This window comes from Sardina pilchardus, chromosome 17 (genome assembly GCF_963854185.1).
Source record: "Sardina pilchardus chromosome 17, fSarPil1.1, whole genome shotgun sequence".
Classification (NCBI taxonomy): domain Eukaryota; kingdom Metazoa; phylum Chordata; class Actinopteri; order Clupeiformes; family Clupeidae; genus Sardina; species Sardina pilchardus.
In genome coordinates, this window is record NC_085010.1 from 22,152,349 (window position 1) to 22,172,561 (window position 20,213).

General features: G+C 45.1%; 4 protein-coding genes across 4 annotated transcripts in view; 3 read left to right on the forward strand and 1 right to left on the reverse strand.

Moving 5' to 3' along the window:
• Positions 1-73: 73 nt before the first annotated feature.
• Positions 74-6,724, forward strand: dclre1c (DNA cross-link repair 1C, PSO2 homolog (S. cerevisiae)). Its single transcript, XM_062518525.1, has 14 exons — positions 74-367; positions 613-664; positions 767-851; positions 953-1,012; positions 1,108-1,163; positions 1,326-1,427; positions 2,234-2,306; positions 2,709-2,849; positions 3,116-3,217; positions 3,494-3,630; positions 3,800-3,854; positions 4,247-4,335; positions 4,562-4,659; positions 4,962-6,724. The coding sequence occupies exons 1-14, from the start codon at positions 259-261 to the stop codon at positions 5,834-5,836; spliced, it is 2,034 nt and encodes a 677-aa protein (XP_062374509.1). The 5' UTR covers positions 74-258; the 3' UTR covers positions 5,837-6,724.
• A 769-nt stretch (positions 6,725-7,493) lies between these two features.
• Positions 7,494-15,579, reverse strand: hspa14 (heat shock protein 14). Its single transcript, XM_062518485.1, has 14 exons — positions 15,452-15,579; positions 15,004-15,084; positions 14,750-14,832; positions 14,603-14,651; positions 14,382-14,487; positions 14,202-14,292; positions 12,692-12,796; positions 11,825-11,986; positions 10,775-10,930; positions 10,561-10,663; positions 9,722-9,937; positions 9,027-9,176; positions 8,467-8,534; positions 7,494-7,753 (listed from the first exon to the last, which is right to left on the reverse strand). Exons 1-14 carry the CDS (start codon positions 15,506-15,508, stop codon positions 7,666-7,668), a joined length of 1,515 nt encoding a protein of 504 aa, XP_062374469.1. The 5' UTR covers positions 15,509-15,579; the 3' UTR covers positions 7,494-7,665.
• Positions 15,580-15,698: 119 nt separating this feature from the next.
• cdnf (cerebral dopamine neurotrophic factor) lies at positions 15,699-17,577 on the forward strand. Its single transcript, XM_062518486.1, has 4 exons — positions 15,699-15,855; positions 16,407-16,534; positions 16,695-16,836; positions 17,230-17,577. The coding sequence occupies exons 1-4, from the start codon at positions 15,777-15,779 to the stop codon at positions 17,415-17,417; spliced, it is 537 nt and encodes a 178-aa protein (XP_062374470.1). The 5' UTR covers positions 15,699-15,776; the 3' UTR covers positions 17,418-17,577.
• A 952-nt stretch (positions 17,578-18,529) lies between these two features.
• Positions 18,530-20,213, forward strand: part of shank3b (SH3 and multiple ankyrin repeat domains 3b) — a 29,792-nt gene continuing 28,108 nt past the window's right edge. Inside the window, exon 1 of the mRNA XM_062518086.1 lies at positions 18,530-18,733. The gene's annotated coding sequence lies outside the window, so the exon portion shown is untranslated. The remainder of the gene's footprint in view (positions 18,734-20,213) is intronic.

The following is a 20,213-nucleotide window of genomic DNA, read 5'->3' on the forward strand; positions in this document are numbered from 1 at the left end:
TTTAGGTCTTGTTCGCGGGTTGTGCGCATACTAGACCAAAGTCTTTTTAAATATATAAGTGTCTCTGACTAGACGGACTGTTGTGTTAGGTCTATGGTTTTGACTCGATTGAGCAGTGTGAGGGAAGTTTCAAAATCGTTGCTGGAGTCTCGTTGCGCTTAGAATCAGTAATGGCACGGTAGCATTAGCCCACTCGTCTCGTTTTCATGCGTTTACGAAATCAATGTGTGCCGTCTAGCATTATTGAAGTGTCTCAGAATGAGTTCCTTTGCGGGTCGTATGAAGGAATACCCAACAATTTCCCTGGACCGCTTTGACAGGGAGAATCTGCATGCCAGAGCTTATTTTCTGTCACACTGTCATAAAGGTAAGTGCAAAATGTTTTCATAAAATCTTACCAGGTCCGTTTTAGTAAACTAGCTGTATTGCAATTAAATGCCTTAGACTTACCAAGGCCCGTAGTTCATTTAAACAGTTAAACAGTTAAATTGTGCTTACATACGTTAATTCAGTTTCTTAGTATGCCCCTTGAAGTTTGAACAAACTAGTGACTAGCATCGACTGGGGGGCATCACATCTTAGACCCATCAATAACGTTAGCTTTCTCTACAGATCATATGAAAGGATTAAAAGGACCCTTGTTGAAAAGAAAGCTCAAGTTCAGGTAACCTTGCTGCTTACTGTATATACATTCCTGAAGCCATAAGCCAAATTAAGTAGGCTACACTAAAAGACACTGACTTAACAGTTCTTGTATCTTTCTCAGTTTAACAGTCAATCTCTACTGTTCATTCGTGACCAAAGAACTACTGCTCAGCAATCCAAAATATGACTTCTGGCAAGATCATATTGTAAGTGCAGTTTATTTTCCCCCAGTTTAAAGTAGTGGTAGTCTAAGTTATGCATAAATGCCTTGAGAGTACAAGTTGCAATCATACCTCTGTTGTTCCAGGTTGCCCTAGAGCTGGACAGTCCAACTCACATATCACTGATTGATGAAACAACAGGAGAGGTAGGCGCCCCAAGGCAGATACTAGCCTGCTTAGGAGAGTGTCATTATGCATCTGAAACCGGTTTCAACCTTTATTGCTTTATCATCTATTTTAGTCGGAAGACGTTGTAGTCACTTTGCTGCCGGCAGGACACTGTCCAGGATCAGTTATGTGAGTATTGTGTGTGTGTGTGTGTGTGTGTGTGAGAGAGAGACAGACATAGAGAGAATGTGTGTGTGTGTGTGTGTGTGTGTGTGTGTGTGTGTGTGTGTGTGTGTGTAAGAAAGATGTGTTATCTTCCACTTTCCATAACTGTGTGTGTTTCAATGGCAGGTTTCTGTTTGAAGGGGGGCAAGGGACAGTGCTGTACACTGGTGACTTCAGACTGGCCGCAGGTGATGTAGCCAGAATGGAGTTCCTGCACTCAGGGAACAGGTATTGTGGGAACAATGCAAATGTTAAACACCTCACCTAAAGGTGCACGTATGGATATTTTTACTGTTTAACATCACTTTCTATTCTTCCTCCCACCAGACCAACGTCCCGTTTCTTCTCCTCATCCTTTCTTTATCTGTCTCTCTCTTTCTGTAACCCTTCTTTCTTGGGGTTGATTTTTTTTTACCCCAGAAACTCATGGGATTGATAAAAGATAAGGATAAACAGGTCAATATCAGATGGTTATGGCTTGATTTCCTGAGTGATTTGTTTGTTGTCCTACAGTGCATGCTAGACAGACAACGTTTTTGAACAAAAACTCTCATTGAAGTGATCAAACTGGTGAGATGTTCTACATCAGTAGATCCATCCTCCGGTTCTGCTGATTGTGATTGAGGGGTTTGGCTGCAAATTGTATTGGGCTTGTTAACTTCATAGTCACTAACTCGATACGCATTTATCCTGCCTTGCCTATGTCCATGAAGGTATTGACTTTGGTCGTAATGTATTGTTTTGCAGTCCAAAGTTGAGTGTTATTGAGCAGTGTAATTTATGTGTTCGATCGGTTGCTCAATGCTCAGGTTTAAAATAGTCTGATTTTTGGCATGGTGTTTTTAGATACAGTTCACAGTGCTGTCTTTAAGTAAATAAATCACTGGACTTTGTGGTGCTGATTGGCTGATTATGGTGTTGCTTGAAACTAATATCCTCAGTTGATCTTTAGAGAGCTTTGGTTTTTTTGGCTGATTGTGGTACTTTTTCACCTCCCCCTCCCCCTCCCCCTCCCCTTTGTGTGTGTCTCTCAGGGTCAAAGACATACAGAGTGTTTATCTGGACTCTACATTCTTTGACCCAAGGTTCTATCAGATACCCAGCAGGGTAAGTATCCTCCTGAAACATATTCACTAAGTTTGGCATGATTTGATACAGGCTACACATAAGCATAAACATAACTGCTAGAAAACATTCACTAAGAGAATGAAACCATTTCTCTGTCCATCTGCTTTCACATTAAATGAAAGACATTGAAAAGTAATCTTACTATGCTTACTGCATGTGATATGTCGTGAGGGACAAGGCTCACACAAAAACGGTTCACCACCACTGCTATGAACCCCGAGACCTGTAGCTGCAAAATATCCTTAGAACAAAAAGGTTGACGATCACTGCTATGAAGACTGAGAGCTGATACTTCAAAACGTATTCAGAACATCAAAGCACAAAGCATCTCTGTTGCTTTCTAATGTCGTTGTTGAAGCCCTGTGTGTTGGTCTTCATCAGGAGGCCTGTCTGAATGGCATTAAGGAGCTGGTGCAGGACTGGCTCACCCAGAGCCCATACCATGTGGTGTGGCTCAACTGCAAGGCAGCCTATGGGTATGAGTACCTCTTCACCAACCTGAGCGAGGAGTTTGGATGTCAGGTTAGCCAACGACACCGGACACACGTAACCATTCACTTAATTGATTGAATCATTTTGTGAAAATTCACAAAATGCATTTTCCCAATAAAATGACATAATCTATTGGCTTGCTATTTTTCAGTGTGAGTTTAAAAAAAAAAAATGTTTAATTTATAGTCCATTTGCTATGCTTTTTTGGTGCAGCTGGATTTGAAGTCACAGTACTCACAGTTGCTTTACATTTGTACCATCTTAAGCATAGTCGTCACCATTGTTTCCTGTCTTAGATCCATGTGAACAGCCTAGACATGTTCCAGAAGATGCCAGAGCTCTTGAGTCACGTGACCACAGACAGAGCGACACAAATCCATGCATGCAGGCATCCGAAGGTACAGTATGATGAACTTGTGGACTTGTTGCTGATGTCATTTCCCTCTTTAGCCATTGTTGTCTCTATGCTGGTGCTGTGTGTGCGCACTCAAAAAGATGTCTCTGTAAACAGAAACACATATTGTGGTTGGGACCGATCCCAGCCAATCAATATGGTGCCTCAGGAGCATGGAAGAGACAGATGTAATTTGATTGGCTGTTGCACTCAAATATCCAAAACATTCAGCAAACAAGCAAAACTAAAATGGCTGCCTACTTTTTGTTGTCCTGGTCAGGATGAGGAGTTCTTCAGGGCAAACCGATTGCCGTGTGGCTGCACTTCCAAAGATGGGAAGCCCCTCCGCATCATCAGCATCAAGCCGTCCACCATGTGGTTCGGAGAGAGGACCAGGAAGACCAACGTCATTGTCAGGTGACCAGCCGCTCAGGCCACCTAGTTGTAAAAAATAAACTACAGACCAAGTAGTATGGCTGAGGTCTTACCTCATCATCATCATCTCAGATCAAGTTTTTTTTTTTGTTTGTTTGTATTTGTTTGTTTTCGTGTCATATGATATTTAATTTGTTATATTGTTTTACAGAATGGGTCAAAGTTCGTACAGAGCTTGTTTCTCCTTCCACTCCTCCTACTCAGAGGTAAGTGGACTATTTCTATGCAGTTCTCTGGTTTAATACTAACATAGACAAAGAGATACGAATACCATGCCCATTCTAAGAGGAAAACAAAATGTATAGTACAATCCACTGAGTTGCTAAGCAACAGTAGATAAATTAAACCTTAAATGATAAGGTAATGTCGTTAAAATTATGTGACAACACATAATCACATTTAATCCAGGGGAAATCGATGCTAATTGCATACTGTTTGTTCAATCTGATCTGACCAACCTTCATGGCTTCCATTTGTTTTTAGTTTCTAGTTCAGGAATGCTATTCCTGTGAGTTTAAAACAAACCAGCATGTCAATCCCAGTGAGAGATGGTCACACACAAAGTCTTCAGTGCCTGTGCCTTTCCTCTGTTGAACAGATCACAGACTTCCTGTCCTATATCTGCCCAGTGAACATCTACCCAAACGTCATCCCCATGGGCCGTACCTTTGAGGAGGTTGCAGAGATGTAAGCAGGCTATCATCTGATTCTCACCAACTGTCATTCATTTAGCACGACACACGGGAGCTGTAACCACTGGCTCTGGTCCAGAGGACCTCAAGTACTGTCTGGCAAACGGAAATGTGTTGTTCTTTAAATAGATTATCTATGCCAGGTACAGACCGCTTTCCATAAAAATGTGTGCACAGTGACTAATCTGTGCCTGGGTTTTATTTCCTGCTCACCACTGAAGACTTAAGCCACTGTGCCGGGAATATTCTGGAAGGAAAGAGATTGTCTACAAGCCCCTTGGTCTCCTGAAAAGGGGCAGAGATGAGTCCACTTCAAGAGGTTAGTGACCTGTTATAAGTGCCATTTTGCTAATGAAAGCTCTCATGTGAAGTGATTGGAGTCTTAAAGATAGGTCTTAGACCAGACCTTGTGAACTCTGTAAATTAGGTTTTATTTGATTCTTCGTCTTTTTAAAAAAAAAAATCACGGGGCAGTTGATTGGGTTGTTAGGTTAATTAATCTAATGAGGTCCGGCGCTCCCATTTACGTTTTTTTTTTTTTTTTTTTTTAAATTAGATTTGAGTGGCTGTGTTTCTGCTAATCAGGATATCTGCTCAGTCTCGTTCTTTTCTCTCTTCCAGTTTCAGACAGTGACGACGAGCTGTTCGATGAGATTGCCGTGGCGCCACACAGAAAGAAGCTTCTGACCGGCGAGAAGGTGGAGCCTCACTGCAGCGAGGTGCCAACGCCCCCCGTCGGCCTGATGGACTTCCTGCCCGAGCCACGCCCCTCTGTCCACACAGCCAATTACGCAGACTGCACAGAATCTAACGACGACGATGACGACAACGAAGAAGACGATGCGAGTAATGGTGAAAAGGTCGTCCAGACCCCGAAGCAGGAAGCCGCAGGCAGTCAGTCGTCCGGCGGCGACGCATCCGTTGCTCCCCCCACCGCTTCCTCCATCCCGCCTCAGTGGGACGCCTTCTTCAAGCCGGCGTCGCTCCCGACGGACGAGAGCTCCGAGCCGGACAACAGCCAGAGCAGCCTGGCCCGCTCCAGCGAGCGCACGTGCTCGCAGTCGCCGGTGCTGTTCGCCGAGAACGACGACGACGACGACTCCTACCGCCTGTCGTCCTCGCAGTCCACCCACATCTCCGACGATGGTGTGGCGAACTTCTCCGAGATGGACACGGTCCTCATACGCCCGGAGATTAAGAAGGTGGAGCGCCAGGGCAGTCAAGAAGGCAAGGCGGCGACCAATGGAGAGTCAGGGGCCGGAGCCAACTTACCTCCAGAGGCAAGGGATGGTTTGAATGACAGTCAGAATAGCCAATCAGATGCAGGGAAGGATGCAGCAGAGCAGAAAGCCGATTCGCAGGAGTCGTCGGACTTTGAGCTGCCGGCCACGCCCGGCTCCACGGCACCCCGAGCGGAGGAGCTGAGGGAGCTGTACCAGAAGCTGGCCGCAGGCGAGGAGCTGTTCCTCAGGAGAGGCAGCAAGGGCTCCGTCTGAGGCCCAGACTGACCAGGCGGGAGGAACACCTCCCACACAGGCTGGGCTCCTCTTGTTATATTCATCCCCCCCCCCCCCCCCGTTGTTCACAAGTGATGAAATTTGCTGTTTGTAATGAAATATCAGGAGTTATCCACATGGCCCAGGGTTGAGGGATGTTTAACTGAGCTGTGGAGCTTTTCCTTAGAAAGGGCTCTGAAGTAGAAGCGACGCCCTGGGAAGCCTTCCCCAAAGCCTGTCTTTTGGTACATGTTCTCCCCTCCTTTTTACAGGGGAACAGTAGTACAAAACTGTATTACAAGTGTTTTCATTGTTCATAATTGATGAAATTTGCTGTCGTCTGATCAGCACTAGTTCAAATGAAATGCCCTTTGGATGGCGGTACACACTGTTCAAGCACTTTCTACATTCATGCTCTTAAGATTTGGGCTCAGTCCCAAACCAGGCCTTGGAAAAAAAAACTCCCACATAGACCAGGTTATTTTTAGTACCCTGGTCAATTTGGATATTCCACAAACATGCAGACTGAATAGGTTGGGTAATGGTTCAATGTGATATAACATTTTTACTCAAAATTACCAGAAATGAAATTTGTTGTTTCCTTTAAATTACATTATATACCTCTAATTTACACACTATTCAGTGTATAAAATGAAGTAAGTGTCCTTTTTGACTGCTTTGTCAAATGGTAGTACTTGATATTGGTATCTGCTGTTAGGGGTCTGTTACATTCCTGTTCTCTTGCACTTTGACTAACCTGCTACCTCCTGAAGCAGCCGTCACCACATTGCCTATATGTTGTCTTTTTTTGATAGATGACAAGTCGTTGAAATGCCACTGATGTTCTTTGCGTTTTGTTTCACTATGTGCAATAAAATGCTTCATTCAAATGTATTACAGTCTGAACTTAAGTCTGTTGTTGTCTGTGCCTGCTCCCATATTGAAATCTACGATTCTGTTCTAGCACAACCACTCAAAGCACTACACAAGGCGTTTTCAACTGACTGTGACCCAGAAACCACCAATCTGACTAAAAGCAACCTGGGGATCAGTGTTGTGGGGTGTGAGGGTAAAAAGTGAAACTACATTATTGAATGCATACTGTAGGTCAGGGACCACCTGGAATACCTGTGGACTGCAGACCACTGGTTCAAATCTCCATACATGATACTAGCCCTACCCTAAAGGACGAACACCCACTGGCAAAGACATACAGTATATAGATTTGACACGCAAGAGAAAGAACAAGTTTCTAATACTTTGGTGTCAACGTGCATCAGACGCCGCCAGTGGTTTTGCTTCGTTAAAAGTTCTACAATTTGGCATCACTTGACGTCCGTCAGACGTCGTCACGTCGCTGGTGATTGTTGGCCTTCAGACTGCAACTAAACTGATGTGAGTACAACACCAGCAACAGATAAGAGTCTGGTATGACGATCTAGCACCTGCAAAATGCCACGCTACTTCAGTTGTGTTGCACCAGTCAGAGCAACGATGCACCAGAACACGCAATGTGCATGTAACTTCAGTAACCAGTCAGAGAGGAACACCTGCTCTTACTGATACACAGAAAAAAAACAACTTAAAGATAAGCATCAACACAGAGAAGCATTGTTAGGTTATGTAAAGCGCCAAACAAAGAGAGGTCAACTGCAAGTTTCTTTTCATCATATATACACAATTTATTGAAAAAAAGACCTAAATACTGGGATTAAGATGCCAGTTAATCCAGTTGTTGTACTCTTGGATTACAGTAATCAGATGGACTTTCGTTGGGGTTTGTTATAGGGTAGCATATCTCCATGGAGACCAGATGCTCGTCATCTAATTTATGATGCAGCCGCAGCAGCTGCTATGGTAACAGCCTCAGATCGTCCACTGAGCTGCTCCGTACAGGTGACGTGTAACGAGCCGTCCCTGCAGAACACACACATTCACACAACTATCAGCTTCCGCTCATAACATTTACCGACACATTTTACTAGCACTAAACGTAACGTTGGTCGATGCTGCTCATAGCTTATGCCCTAGTCAGGTAGTAACTACACTGTTATGTTCCATGTACAATAGATGAGAAGCATGATGTTTGATAGGTTACCAAAGTTAGTGCTACCACCTTAAGGTCTGTTCCACAATGAATAATTACATTAGCCTGGCTATCATCAGAACAAACTCAATCTTTTGAGATTGAACATTAGTCTGGGGAGTTTGCGCTGGATTTCTACTGTACAAGAGGCGTGATGAATGGGCATAGTTCAAACCAACAAACCGGGTGTGTCAAGTGGATAAGCCAGTTTGTGATTGGTGCCTGCACATTTTTTACGGAAGCAAGATAGAAACATGTGGAGGATTCCAGCCTGAGCTGCAGGGTGAAATCCAATCACCGGCAGATCGGGCTGGGTTTACCCAGTCTATAATTACATTCCTCTCATCACAAAACATAATATGACGCACTGATCCATATTTAACCAGCCCTTTCAGAGCAATCAATGTGAAAATTGGATATAATGATTCTAGATAGATATAGTATGAGGAGGGTTAGGCATCCCATAAGGGTAAGAGTGAGGTAAGGTAAGACCATCAGAGGTTGTGTCTGCGCTACAACAGAGAATGTGTGCTGAGGATTGTACCTTTTCATTGTGACTTCTGTGACAATGTCGTGGTTCTCCTCCTTGGGTTCCAGATCTCGCAAAACAATCTACAGAATACATGAATATGTTTGACATGTATAACATTATTATAAAAGTGTTGGTGTTTTTGTGCAATGTGTGCACACATGCATAATGCACACCTGCGCGCGCGCGTGTGTGTGTGTGTGTGTGTGTGTGTGTGTGCGCGCGCGTGCGCGTGTGGTTTGGCCACCTGAACGAGACACCGCTGGGGCTGGCAGAGTTCTAAACATTCATGATACACAGTAACACAGTTAGCACTACTTATTCCCACACATTGCACAATTATCTATTAATTTGCATAACTAACATACGCGTATGCACCCAATGTCATTGACACTGCCTTTGTCTAGAAATCTACAATGTACAGTATATGTGCTGTATGAGTTTACATTTATGTGTGAGACTGTTTGTATGAATATGATGGACACATGGATGCATTTCTGTGTTGTGTGTGTGTGTATGCATGCATTTGTGTATGCATGCATTTGTGTGTGTGTGTGTGTGTGTGTGTTTCCCACCTTAGCGAGACATTGCTGGGCCTGGTAGAGCTCCAGACACACAGAGGTCAGGTTGCCGGGGCCCTGGAGTGTGTGCTGTCTGCGGGCGGGCAGGGGGGTCCCAGAGGGGAAGAGCACCTTAAACACCTCCTCTCCAGACTCATCCACCTCCTGACACACACACACAATAGGAGCAAAGCATAAGAATAAGAAAACTCTCCTCACACACACGCACGCACGCACGCACGCACGCACCATAGGAGCAAAGCATAAGAATAAGAAAATTCTCCTCACACACGCACACACAAATCTGATCACACATACAACCTTGTGTACATTAGATGATGAACCCTGGAGAATACAGACAGCAGAAGTTTACAATACACTTGCCCCACCACAGTGACTTGGTTAAGTGAAATTCACTCTTAAGTGGCGTATTTGTGAAAGGGTGTATACGAAATACACATACACCGTGTTGTGTGATTGTATGTGTGTGTGTGTGTGTGTTCAAAAGAAAGCGCTGCACACACCTTGACCAGGATATCTTTGGCACAGGAGTCGACGGTGATGGTGTCCTCCCCCGTGTGTGTGTGTGTGTAACAGAAAGCGCTGCACACACCTTGACCAGGATATCTTTGGCACAGGAGTCAACGGTGATGGTGTCCTCCCACGTGTGTGTGTGTGTGTGTGTGTGTAAAAGAAAGCGCTGCACACACCTTGACCAGGATGTCTTTGGCACAGGAGTCGACGGTGATGGTGTCCTCCCCCATGGGCACACTGTCCCGGCCCACCAGGATGCCGGCCTGCAGCGCGGCCCCCATGGGGATCACCTCGTCTGGGGAGATGGAGCTCAGCATCTCCACGTCCGGGAACAGGTCCTGGATCATCTGCTGCAGCCGGGGGATCTTCGCCGAGCCGCCGGACAGCACCACCTGACCAGACACACACACACACAGCTGGTAGAAAGTCTACTACTACTACTACTGTTACTGCTGCTGCCAAATACAGTTGCAGTCGCAGAAATGCCATATTTTAATGTCATCTATGCTTTATGCCATATTCATATACAGTGGGGAGAACATGTGATCATCTTTTTTTCCTGACACACAGCTTGTAGAAAGTCTACTACTACAGTAATTTCCCGCATATAAGCCGCATTGTGTATAAGCCGCAGGACAGTGTTTTAGACAAGTTAAAAGAAACAAAACCATATTAACACCATATTAACTGCCCCCCTGTATTAACCTCATAGCTGAAGAAATTTAGAAGAAATCAATGTATAAGCCACAGCTAATAGTCTGGAAATCACGGTAATACTACTACTGCTGGGGTCAAATGTAGCAAATACAGTTTCAGTCGCAGAAATGCCATATTTTGATATTTCATAATATAAGCCATATTGTAATGTCATCTATGCTACAGTATATGGCATTCTCATATATTTTGACATGTTTTTCAGGGTGATTTTCTTTTAGATTGCGACTCGATCGACAGGCTGAAAGCGGCACATATAAGAAAGAGGCACACATTTAAAAATGGATTGTCTCAATTTTACCTTGCTGACATCACTTGTGGAGAGGCCGACTTGCTCTAGGAGGCTTTTGATTGGCTGGATGCTCTTATTGAAGAGAGACGAGCATATGAGCTCAAATCGTGCCCTGTAGACAGTGAGGGCATTAACCTTTGACCTTAGACACTGCAGAAACAGCGGATACATTTGAAATAAAAAAAATATATACGTTAGATAAGATAGGAGATTGCTGACCCACCTTGACACATTGCATTCAAAGTCCATGCCATCGCAGAGAGAATCCACGAAGCAGTTGGCACTGCCCAGGGTGGAGAGGATGTGTTTGGCAACATCAGCACTGTTCATCAGCTTCATCATTGCCCTGGCATTACTGCTCACGTCCTGCTTAAAAGTCCTGAGCGCACACACACACACACACACACACACACACACACACACACACACACAGTATTAAGGAAGGTTTGACATGAACAAATGATATGAATGCGATGACATGGGATGCTATAAGAGGTTTGAAAGAGGCCAAGCCATCAGGAGCATTTGACAGAGTTCCCACTGTAAGTCAAATGTAAAATTCTATGACTTCTCCTTGACTTCCTGACAAAATACCTACTATATGAATGAACCAAAGATTTCAGTGCAGCCACGAAGCGTTCAAGACTTTTTTTTAGAGCAGAAGGTGACTAAATGGGCATTGAATGAACAAAGTTGAGCTAACCACAACTACTCAAGAAAGAAGTAAACCTAATAACCAAATTATAACCAAATACATTTGCATTAATGTATGTTGGCAAGTACATGTTAAACTGCTACAACAAAAGTCTCTGATATTCCATGACAGCCCCAAAAATTCCCTAACTATTCATATCTGCAATAGACATTCCAGAAATTCTATGACCTGTGGGAACTCTGATTTTGAGAGGGTGTTAGTAGAAAAAGAAGGGAGAGGGAGGATGAGAGGAGACACTCAAAACAAACTCAAAGAAAGAAACAGGGAGAGAGAGAGAGAAAAAAAACGAGAGAGAGAGAGAGAGAGAGAGAGAGGGGAGAGGAGTCACAGGTAGCTGAGCCTTTACGTACTTCTTGCACTCGCCAGCGAGAAACAGGGAGAGTCAGAGAGAGAGAGAGAGAAAACGAGAGGGAGGGGGGAGGAGTCACAGGTAGCCGAGCCTTTACGTACTTCTTGCACTCGTCAGCGAGTAACAGGGAGAGTCACAGAGAGAGAGAGAGAGAAAAAACGAGAGAGAGGGAGGGGAGAGGAGTCACAGGTAGCTGAGCCTCTACGTACTTCTTGCACTCGCCAGCGAGGAACTGGGCCAGTGCCTGTGTGAAGCTCTCTCCGCCGGTGCTGTGGTCAGTGTGAGTGGCCAGCACCCGGTACATGCCGCTGTTCACCTCCAGCGCAGTCACGCTCAGAGACGTCCCGCCCAGCTTGTACACCAGCACGTGGCTGCATGCGTCACCACGGGAACAGATGTGTCAACAACACGTTAATAAGTGAAGTGGAGGAGACGCACTCACACCATCGCCTTCTAATAAATCACTGGGTGCTGAATCCCACGTAAAACATAAATGAAAGAGAGAAGCGAAGGACAGCACTCTTCAGATTGTCCTTTGTTTATTCGCCTATGAACACTTCGGGCAGAGCCCTTCTTCAGTGTGTAATGGCGATGGTAAACGTTTCGAGCAGAGCCCTTCTTCAGCGTGTAATGGCGATGGTAATTGCCATTAAACGCTGAAGAAGGGCTCTGCCTGAAACGTTCGTATGCGAATAAACAAAGGAAAATCTGAAGAGTGCTGTCCTTCGCTTCTTTCTTTCAACACGTTAACAAGCACACACAGTACGCTTACGAGTAAACACTAAATAAATAGCACCAAAGAAAAATCTCCTTCATAAAATGCTTATAGAAACTATGCACATGTCTAAATCAAGGCTTGAGAAATTACCCTTTGTATCCCAATTGCCCTCTACTGTACTGAGCATTGTTTTACAATATCTACTAAATGACATAACACGAAAGTGGATTATATATTTTTTTAAAAATGACCAACTAAGGATTTTACATAGACAGTGCATCATAATATGGTCACAGCGCTGAAGTATAGTGAATGAAAGCCGACTGGGCCAGCGTCCAGCTGCTGACGATGTGTTTACCTTTTGCCGGAGGGGGAGTCCTGACCGATGCCGTAGGCCAGCACAGCCGCAGAGGGCTCATGGATCAACCGGAGCACGTTAAAGCCAGCGTCCTCGGCAGCCCGTCTACACAACAAGATGCAGCGTAACCATGAGAACAGAGAGAGAGGAGCAACGGCTACAGTTTCTCCATCCAAGAGAGATCACACGCTGATGCTGAGTCAGCTCAAAGTGGTTATGTGAGACAGGAGAGATGCAAAATCCCCATCTCAATTACCACAGAGGAGGGAAATTGCTCCTAAACGGCACATAGCGAAAGTGATGATCCTGAAACGGCCAACTATGCTTCTCTTGTCAGCCATGTGTGAGAGTTTTAGACTTTAAACAAGAGAACCAACACCAGTGTTTGTCATTCAAGGTATAACACTCTTGGGTATACACGTACCATTTAAGCAAAAAGCAAGATGTGGCAAGTAGCCAGACCAATAGATACTCTGCCTGCGCTGAAATACTGGAGCTAAGCAGTTTTGGGCTTGGTTTAGTACTGAGAGGAAAGACTAATGGTGCCTCTCATTTGTCTTTTATAGATCCTCCCTTCCTTCCTCGGTCCTCGTCCTCACTGATCTAGATAAAGAATGATAGGGTGGCAACAGTGGGATAGTCTATCCAGTGTTAGCTATAGATCAGTGGGAACAAGCCTGGAGGACCGAGCATTGAGGATCGAGGAGGGATGTTGAGAGGCACCCTAACAGGGGAGCTACACCAGACGCGTAACTGAAGCGTTCCGTTCGCGACGCGTAAAATCCATTTTAGAAGATGGGTCTATTTTTTTCGAATGTACGCGCCACTGTTGCGTCTGGTGTAGCTACTTCCATTGACTACAGTCATAATTAACTGCTGCGATCGGCTGCAACATACGCGTCGCGAACGGAACGCTTCAGTTACAGTACGCGTCTGGTGTAGCTCCCCTGTTAGACTAAGTTTCTGTGGGAAGTGGTGTTGGTGGGCAGCTTGTAGTGGTAACCTTCTCTGTGGCTAGTGCAGTAATGGGGACACTGACACTGTGCTGTAGGAAATACTGTCCTTCAGATTACACCTTAAACTGAGGTCGTAACTCACTGTGAAAAAAAGATTCAAAGCCACTTGTCGGAGTAGAGGATTTCCTGGTGTCCTGGCTAACTTCTCAACCTGACTCATTCAATTAGGCCCTTAATTAACCCCTTAATTGGCTTCTACACTTCTTTATTCAATCATTCAATCATTCATTCATTCATTCATTCATTCATTCATTCATTCAGTACTTCAGTCATTTATTCACTCTACACCTCAAGGTGGGATGAGAGAAGGCCACTGCTAGCTTTCTTTCCTAAATGTGATGATGAAAACTATAATTACATTAAAACGTTTTGACTTGCCCCTGGTATTTGGTGAGCGTTTTGGCATTCCTCCTTCAGCATAAAGCGCTGTACACATGTGAGGTGTTGTTGTTTTTCTTGTTGGTAGAACCACAGACATACAGCACATCACATACCTTAGAGCATTCTTCTGATTCTCTCCAAACTCAAAAGGCACGGTGATGACGGCATCGGCAACATCAGACCCAAGGGCAGACTGAGCCGTCTCTGAAAGAAACAAAAATAAATGAGATCTGTTGTTGCTATGGAGAGGCTTCGAGTTGGTGGCAACAATGATGCCAAACAACAAGCCTTACCTTTTATTTTCTGGAAGAGTAACTTGGCGACTTCGTCAGGTGACACAAACTTTGTTGTCTCTCCTGTGTCAATTTCATACTTGGGCAGACCACTTTTATTCACCACCTGTGTGTGAGAGAGATCAAGTAGGACTAAGACACGAGTGTGAAAGATGCAACAGATGATTTCACATCTGAGATATTTGCCACTAAACATGTCCACCAGATGACCGTCTACTTACTGGACATTTGCTGTCTTTTCTGTGAGCTTCTGCCTCAGGGTCATCAAAACTGAGGATGAAGAATATTTCAAAACCAGGCTCAAAGAAAACAGATATGTGGATCTCAAGTAATCATTCATTGCAAGACAGGTCCATCATGACACTTACCTTCTGCCCAGTATCTGCTTAACTTTTACAACAGTATTTGCAGCATTCCTTATTCTTCCCTGTTTGGCAGCTATTCCCACGATCTGAGGAAAATGATGACAGATCAGCCTAGAAAGTCCAGTTACGGTATACATGGCCCTTCATTACATGACAAGCATGATGTAACAGTATGCTACTGACACCACACCATTGCCAGACTTGGGCCTAGCATCTTATATCCCAAAGAGTGTTATTGGGATGCTGCTGTATCGTACCTGTTCCTTATCCCTGTACGCCACCACGGCGGGGGTAACTCTGTCCCCAGCATCATTTGCAACTACGTCAGCCCTGCCATCCTGAAAGGAACGAGAATTAGTAAGGACATCTGATGCCTGAACCTGAGTTGGTAGGACCTCTGATGATGAGAAGTAGCCAGTTAATTAAGCCATTGTATTATTATTTCGTTGATCACAGATAACTAACAACAATGAAATGGTAAATGGCATACAGATGATATAAATGTGTGTCTAGCCAACATATAATACGGAGATGCAGAACACATCATTCAAACCCGGCTAGCTCGTTAGCTAACTTTCACTAAAGGCACCGCAACGATAGCCTCAGAAAAGTAGCTTCTGTTAGACATATTATGCATCCCAACAGTAGTATAGGTTGTTCAACTAGAATTAAATAGATATGTTATTTCCGATTGTCATTATTTACCTTAAATATCGCTACACAAGCACATGTGTATCCAAAGTGAACCCCTATTGCAGCCATGCTTGATAAAAAAATTTACCGGGCCTTACCGGAAGCCGAATGGAAATAACCGGTCATTGTGCACCAATGAATTCTCGCTTTCTAGTTATCGGACCAATCAAAGACGACACTAAAATTAGATTGCAAGTGCAGCTGGCCAATCATACTAGTCTTGACCGTATCATTCCTCCAATGAAACGCTTTCACTTACTGCAGGCACGAAAGGCAGCGCATGGGGTACTGGGTATTGAAGTTCACTTAGATACGAAGTGACTTTAAAAAAAATACTATGCCTCTCACTAATATATTACACGTCCTGTTGGTTTTGAATGTGGTCGTCGGCCTTATCGGTGCCGACGAATGCGAAGGTGAGCGGGAGCTGCACGGTTTGCGCATGAAAGGTTTCTGCGTGTAAAAATAGCCGAGGTGGTGTGTTGGGTCGTCCTGTCTGCGTCTATTTACATGAGTTACATGAACTATGAAAGCCGGCCACTTGGCTTAGCAAAGCCGCAATGTTGTTAGATTGCCTATGGCTACAAATAAGAATTGCAGTGAAGGAGACTGTAAAATGTGACTTGAGGGGCTTAAAGTAGCCAACAATAATGTTGCCTGCAATGTTCGAATAGTTTTGGTAGAGATGTCAGATCATTCAGCAATCATCAATCAGCATTCATACCCTATCAAAATTGCATTAATGTCAAACATATGATAATTGTGAACACAATGTAGGCCTATACACTATTTGTAGAATTATAATACATCCTTGATTGTAGCCTACTGTACTGGACCTAGTTCTTGTGCCCTCTTGTAGCGCAAAATGTGTCTCTGAATACTATTTCCGCATATGTTAATTTGTTTGTTCTGTGTGTGTGTGTGTGTGTGTGTGTGTGGTTGGTTGGTTGGTTGTGTCTCTCTACAGTCTGTGTGGGTTTTCTAGGACGTCTCTATAAATCTCTCATCAGCACACATTCAGAGTTGAGCCATGCCATCGTGGAGCAAGGCCTCATTCAGACCTGTGCTGAGGCAACCGGGAAAGACAGCCGCTTGGTGAGGACACACACACACCCATTTGATTTCTCTCTCTCTCTTTCTCTCTGTCTCTCTCTCTATCACACACACACACACACACACACACACACACACACACACACACACACACACACACACACACACTCACACTCACTCCCTCTCTGTCCCCTCCTGGCAGTGCTACTACCTGGGAGCTTCCAGTGATGCTGCAGCCAGAGTGATAGGGGAAGTGGCACGCCCTCTCAGTGCCCACGTCCCGCCCCCTAAAATCTGTCAGAAGCTCCAGAAGAGAGATAGCCAGATTTGTGAACTGCAATACGGTATAATAAACACACACACACACACACACACACACACACACACACACACACACACACAGACACTACCAACATTCATTTAGCTTTTCATAATACGCTCATGGTAATTTGTTGTGATACATGTTTCACATAGATGTATGTATTGATGTGTGTGTTTGTGTGTGTGTGTGTGTGTGTGTGTGTGTTTGTGTGTGTGTGTGTTTGTTTGTGTGTGTGTTTGTGTGTGCTTGCATGCGTGTGTGTGTGTGTGTGTGTGTGTGTGTTTGTGCGTGCCTGCGTGCCTGCGTGTGTGTGTGTGTGTGTGTGTGTGTTTGTGTGTGTGAGTGTGCGCGCGTGCATGTGTGTTTGTATGTGTGTGTGTGTGTGCGCGCCTGCGTGCATCCATGCCCTCCACAGATAAAGCTGTTCTGGACTGGAGCAGGGATGCCCTCTCCAAGCTGCGCGTGTTGGAGCTCAAACGCCTGCTGGCCTCGTGGGGGGAGGAGTGCAGGGCCTGTCTGGAGAAGGGCGAGTTCATCGACCTCATCCAGCAGGTGGCGCCAAAACACAGTAGCGCCGCCCAGGGACGCTCGGCAGAGCTCTGATGGGCTCCACTGCGCAGCTCCGCGACAGGGACCGTCGCCAGCAGCTCGCTGAGCCTCACCGCGCAGCTCCGCACTGCACGGGGTGAGCTTAAAGCGCTGCTTCCCCTCCAGACTCCGAAAGCAACTGTGGAATAAAGGAAAGCAATAATTACAGTATATTTTTTCCCTCCTGCCTTGTTTCCATTTTTTTCCTTCTTTTTTTTCTCTCTCTCTCATCCTGCATGGCAGCCCAGCGTTAGACCCAACTCTTAGTGGGTGAAGCACTATTCTGGGCCACAGTCCTATCTCTTTTTTGGAGGAAGATTGGAGTGTGTATGTGTGTGTGTGAGCGAGAGAGAGAGGATGCATGTGTGCTGACAGACTCCTGTTTCCTTCGTACGCATGCTGAACAAAGCCCACCCACACACACCGAAGGATCACTGATGTTTACATCAAGCGGGTTGTCATGGTGATCCTAAATGGTTATTATGTTTCCTGCAGCTGATGAGAGAGGATTTTAAACTTCCAGTGTCATGATATGCAACCAATCAGAGAAAGAGAGGACAAACACCGGATTCCTCTATCCTCCTCCTCCTCCTCTCTCTTTCTCTCTCTTCTCTCTCTCTGTTCCCTCTCTCCTCTCTCTCTCTCTCTCTCTTGCTCACACACACTCAGTCTCCCTTTCATGCTCTCTATTTCTCACTCTCTCTTTCTATCGCTCCTCTCTTTTGCTCCTCTCTCTCTCTCCTTCGCTCTTTCTCTCTCTCTCATTCACATGCTCCCCTCTGTTTTTCCCAAGCTCTCCTATAATAGCTGTTCTGAGAGAAGGAGAGAGAGGGAGAGGGAGAGAGAGAGATAGTGAGAGAGAGATGCAGGCCTTGCCCACGCAGTCGAGTGGGAGACTGAGCTCTCTCCACTCACACTCACACACACACATACACACACACACGCGCACACACACCCATGCATTCACACACACATTACACTCGCTTTTCCCACTCACACAGACACACACACACACACATACGCACGCACACACAGCCAGTCAGTGTGTCATGCCTGCACTGAGTGGGCTGTACTGAGCATTCCTGTCATACAGTAACAGAACAGTCTTTCTGCCTCCGCGCGCACTCTCTCCCTCTCTCTCTCTCGCGCACACACACACACACACACACACACACACACCACACCACACACACGCACACATGCACGCACACACACACACGCACACACACACATACATACACATACACATATACACACAGAGGCATAGACGGATTCTCTGAGAGGAAGCTAAGATGGATGGGGAATATCTCTATGTCCAATGATCTTGTGGGGTAAGTTCTATTTCTATGATTTAGTGGAGAGAGAAAGAGAGCGGCGCTGTGTGTTTGTGTGTGTGTGTATGTGTGTGTGTGTGTTTCTGTGTGTGTCTGTGTGTGCATGTGTGTCAGAGAGAGTGTGAACCTGCATGTACTTCCCAGTTTCAGAGAGTGCAGTTATTGTGATAGCGAACCTACCGGCGTATAAATAATTGTTTGTGTGAGAATATTTTGTTTGTGTACAAGTGGACAGTTTTACGTAAAAAATATGATTTTTTAATGATGCACTGTGCAAATGATCAGAACATAGGTGGTGATTTAAACTTTTGGCTTGATTTACAGTAGTGCGCCGTAGTTAACTTCATCGCGCATTATAACTTATATAGATTATTAGTGGACACACATGCACACACATGCACACACACACAAACACACACACACACACACACACTCGACCCTGTCTCTCACCCCTATTACCTGTCGCTACCTCACTTCCTTCTGATTGCAGTCGTGACTGAAGCCGTTCTTCACAGTCCTGCCGCCTACACACTCTACTGTCACTCTCTCCCCTTCTCTCCCCCTCTTCCTCTCTTCCCTTCTCTCTCTCTCTCTCTCTCTCTCTCCCACCCCATCTATCTGTTCTGCAGCGCTCTCTTCCGCGCTCTCTCTCTCTTCTCTTTTTACTCCTGCCCCATTTTCTCTCCATCTTCCCCTCAATTTACTCCTCAGCATCCCTGAACACTCAAGTGTGTGTGTGTGTGTGTGTGTACATGACCATGTATTGGTATAGCTGATATCGCCGTGGAGGATTTTTTTTCTCTCTTTCTGTGGATGGTTGGTGTGTTCCAGATTGGCACCTTGGCCCTTTAAACGCAGGCAAAGTTTCCTACTGAACCATTTTTCTGGTTGCCATAGCAATGAGCGAGGACTTGGAGAGGTGCAGCGGTATTAGAATGCAGTGACAGCGCTTACCATGTGAATTCTCACACATCCAGAGACCAGGACCCTCTGAAGCTGTGTACACACACACACACACACACACACACACACACACACACACACACACACACACACAACATATCACAGGTTTGACTCAGGAAGTCACACATAGATTGTAGTCTGAGACGTATGGGCGGCTATTGAATTTTACTGATGTTTTATCTTAACGTGTGTGTGTGCGTGTATATTTATGTGTGTGTGTGTGATAGAGTTTGTTTTAAAGTGTTTCAGCTCTTAGTGTTATTTAGCTTAATATGTTGATGGGCTCAACTCCGACAGCATTACAAATTCATCAGGACATCTGCGTTTCAGGAAATTAAGTAAGGAGGGTGTCTGGCGGCTAGTGAGTTTGTGAATGCAAGTGTGTGTTCTTTAATTGGCTTGATAATCATACTTTGGTTTCTTGTGTATGTGTGTGTATGTGTGTGTGTGTGTGTGTGTGTGTGTGTGTGTGTGTGTGTGTGTGAGTGTCTGGTTGTGTGTGGAAGGTGAGTGT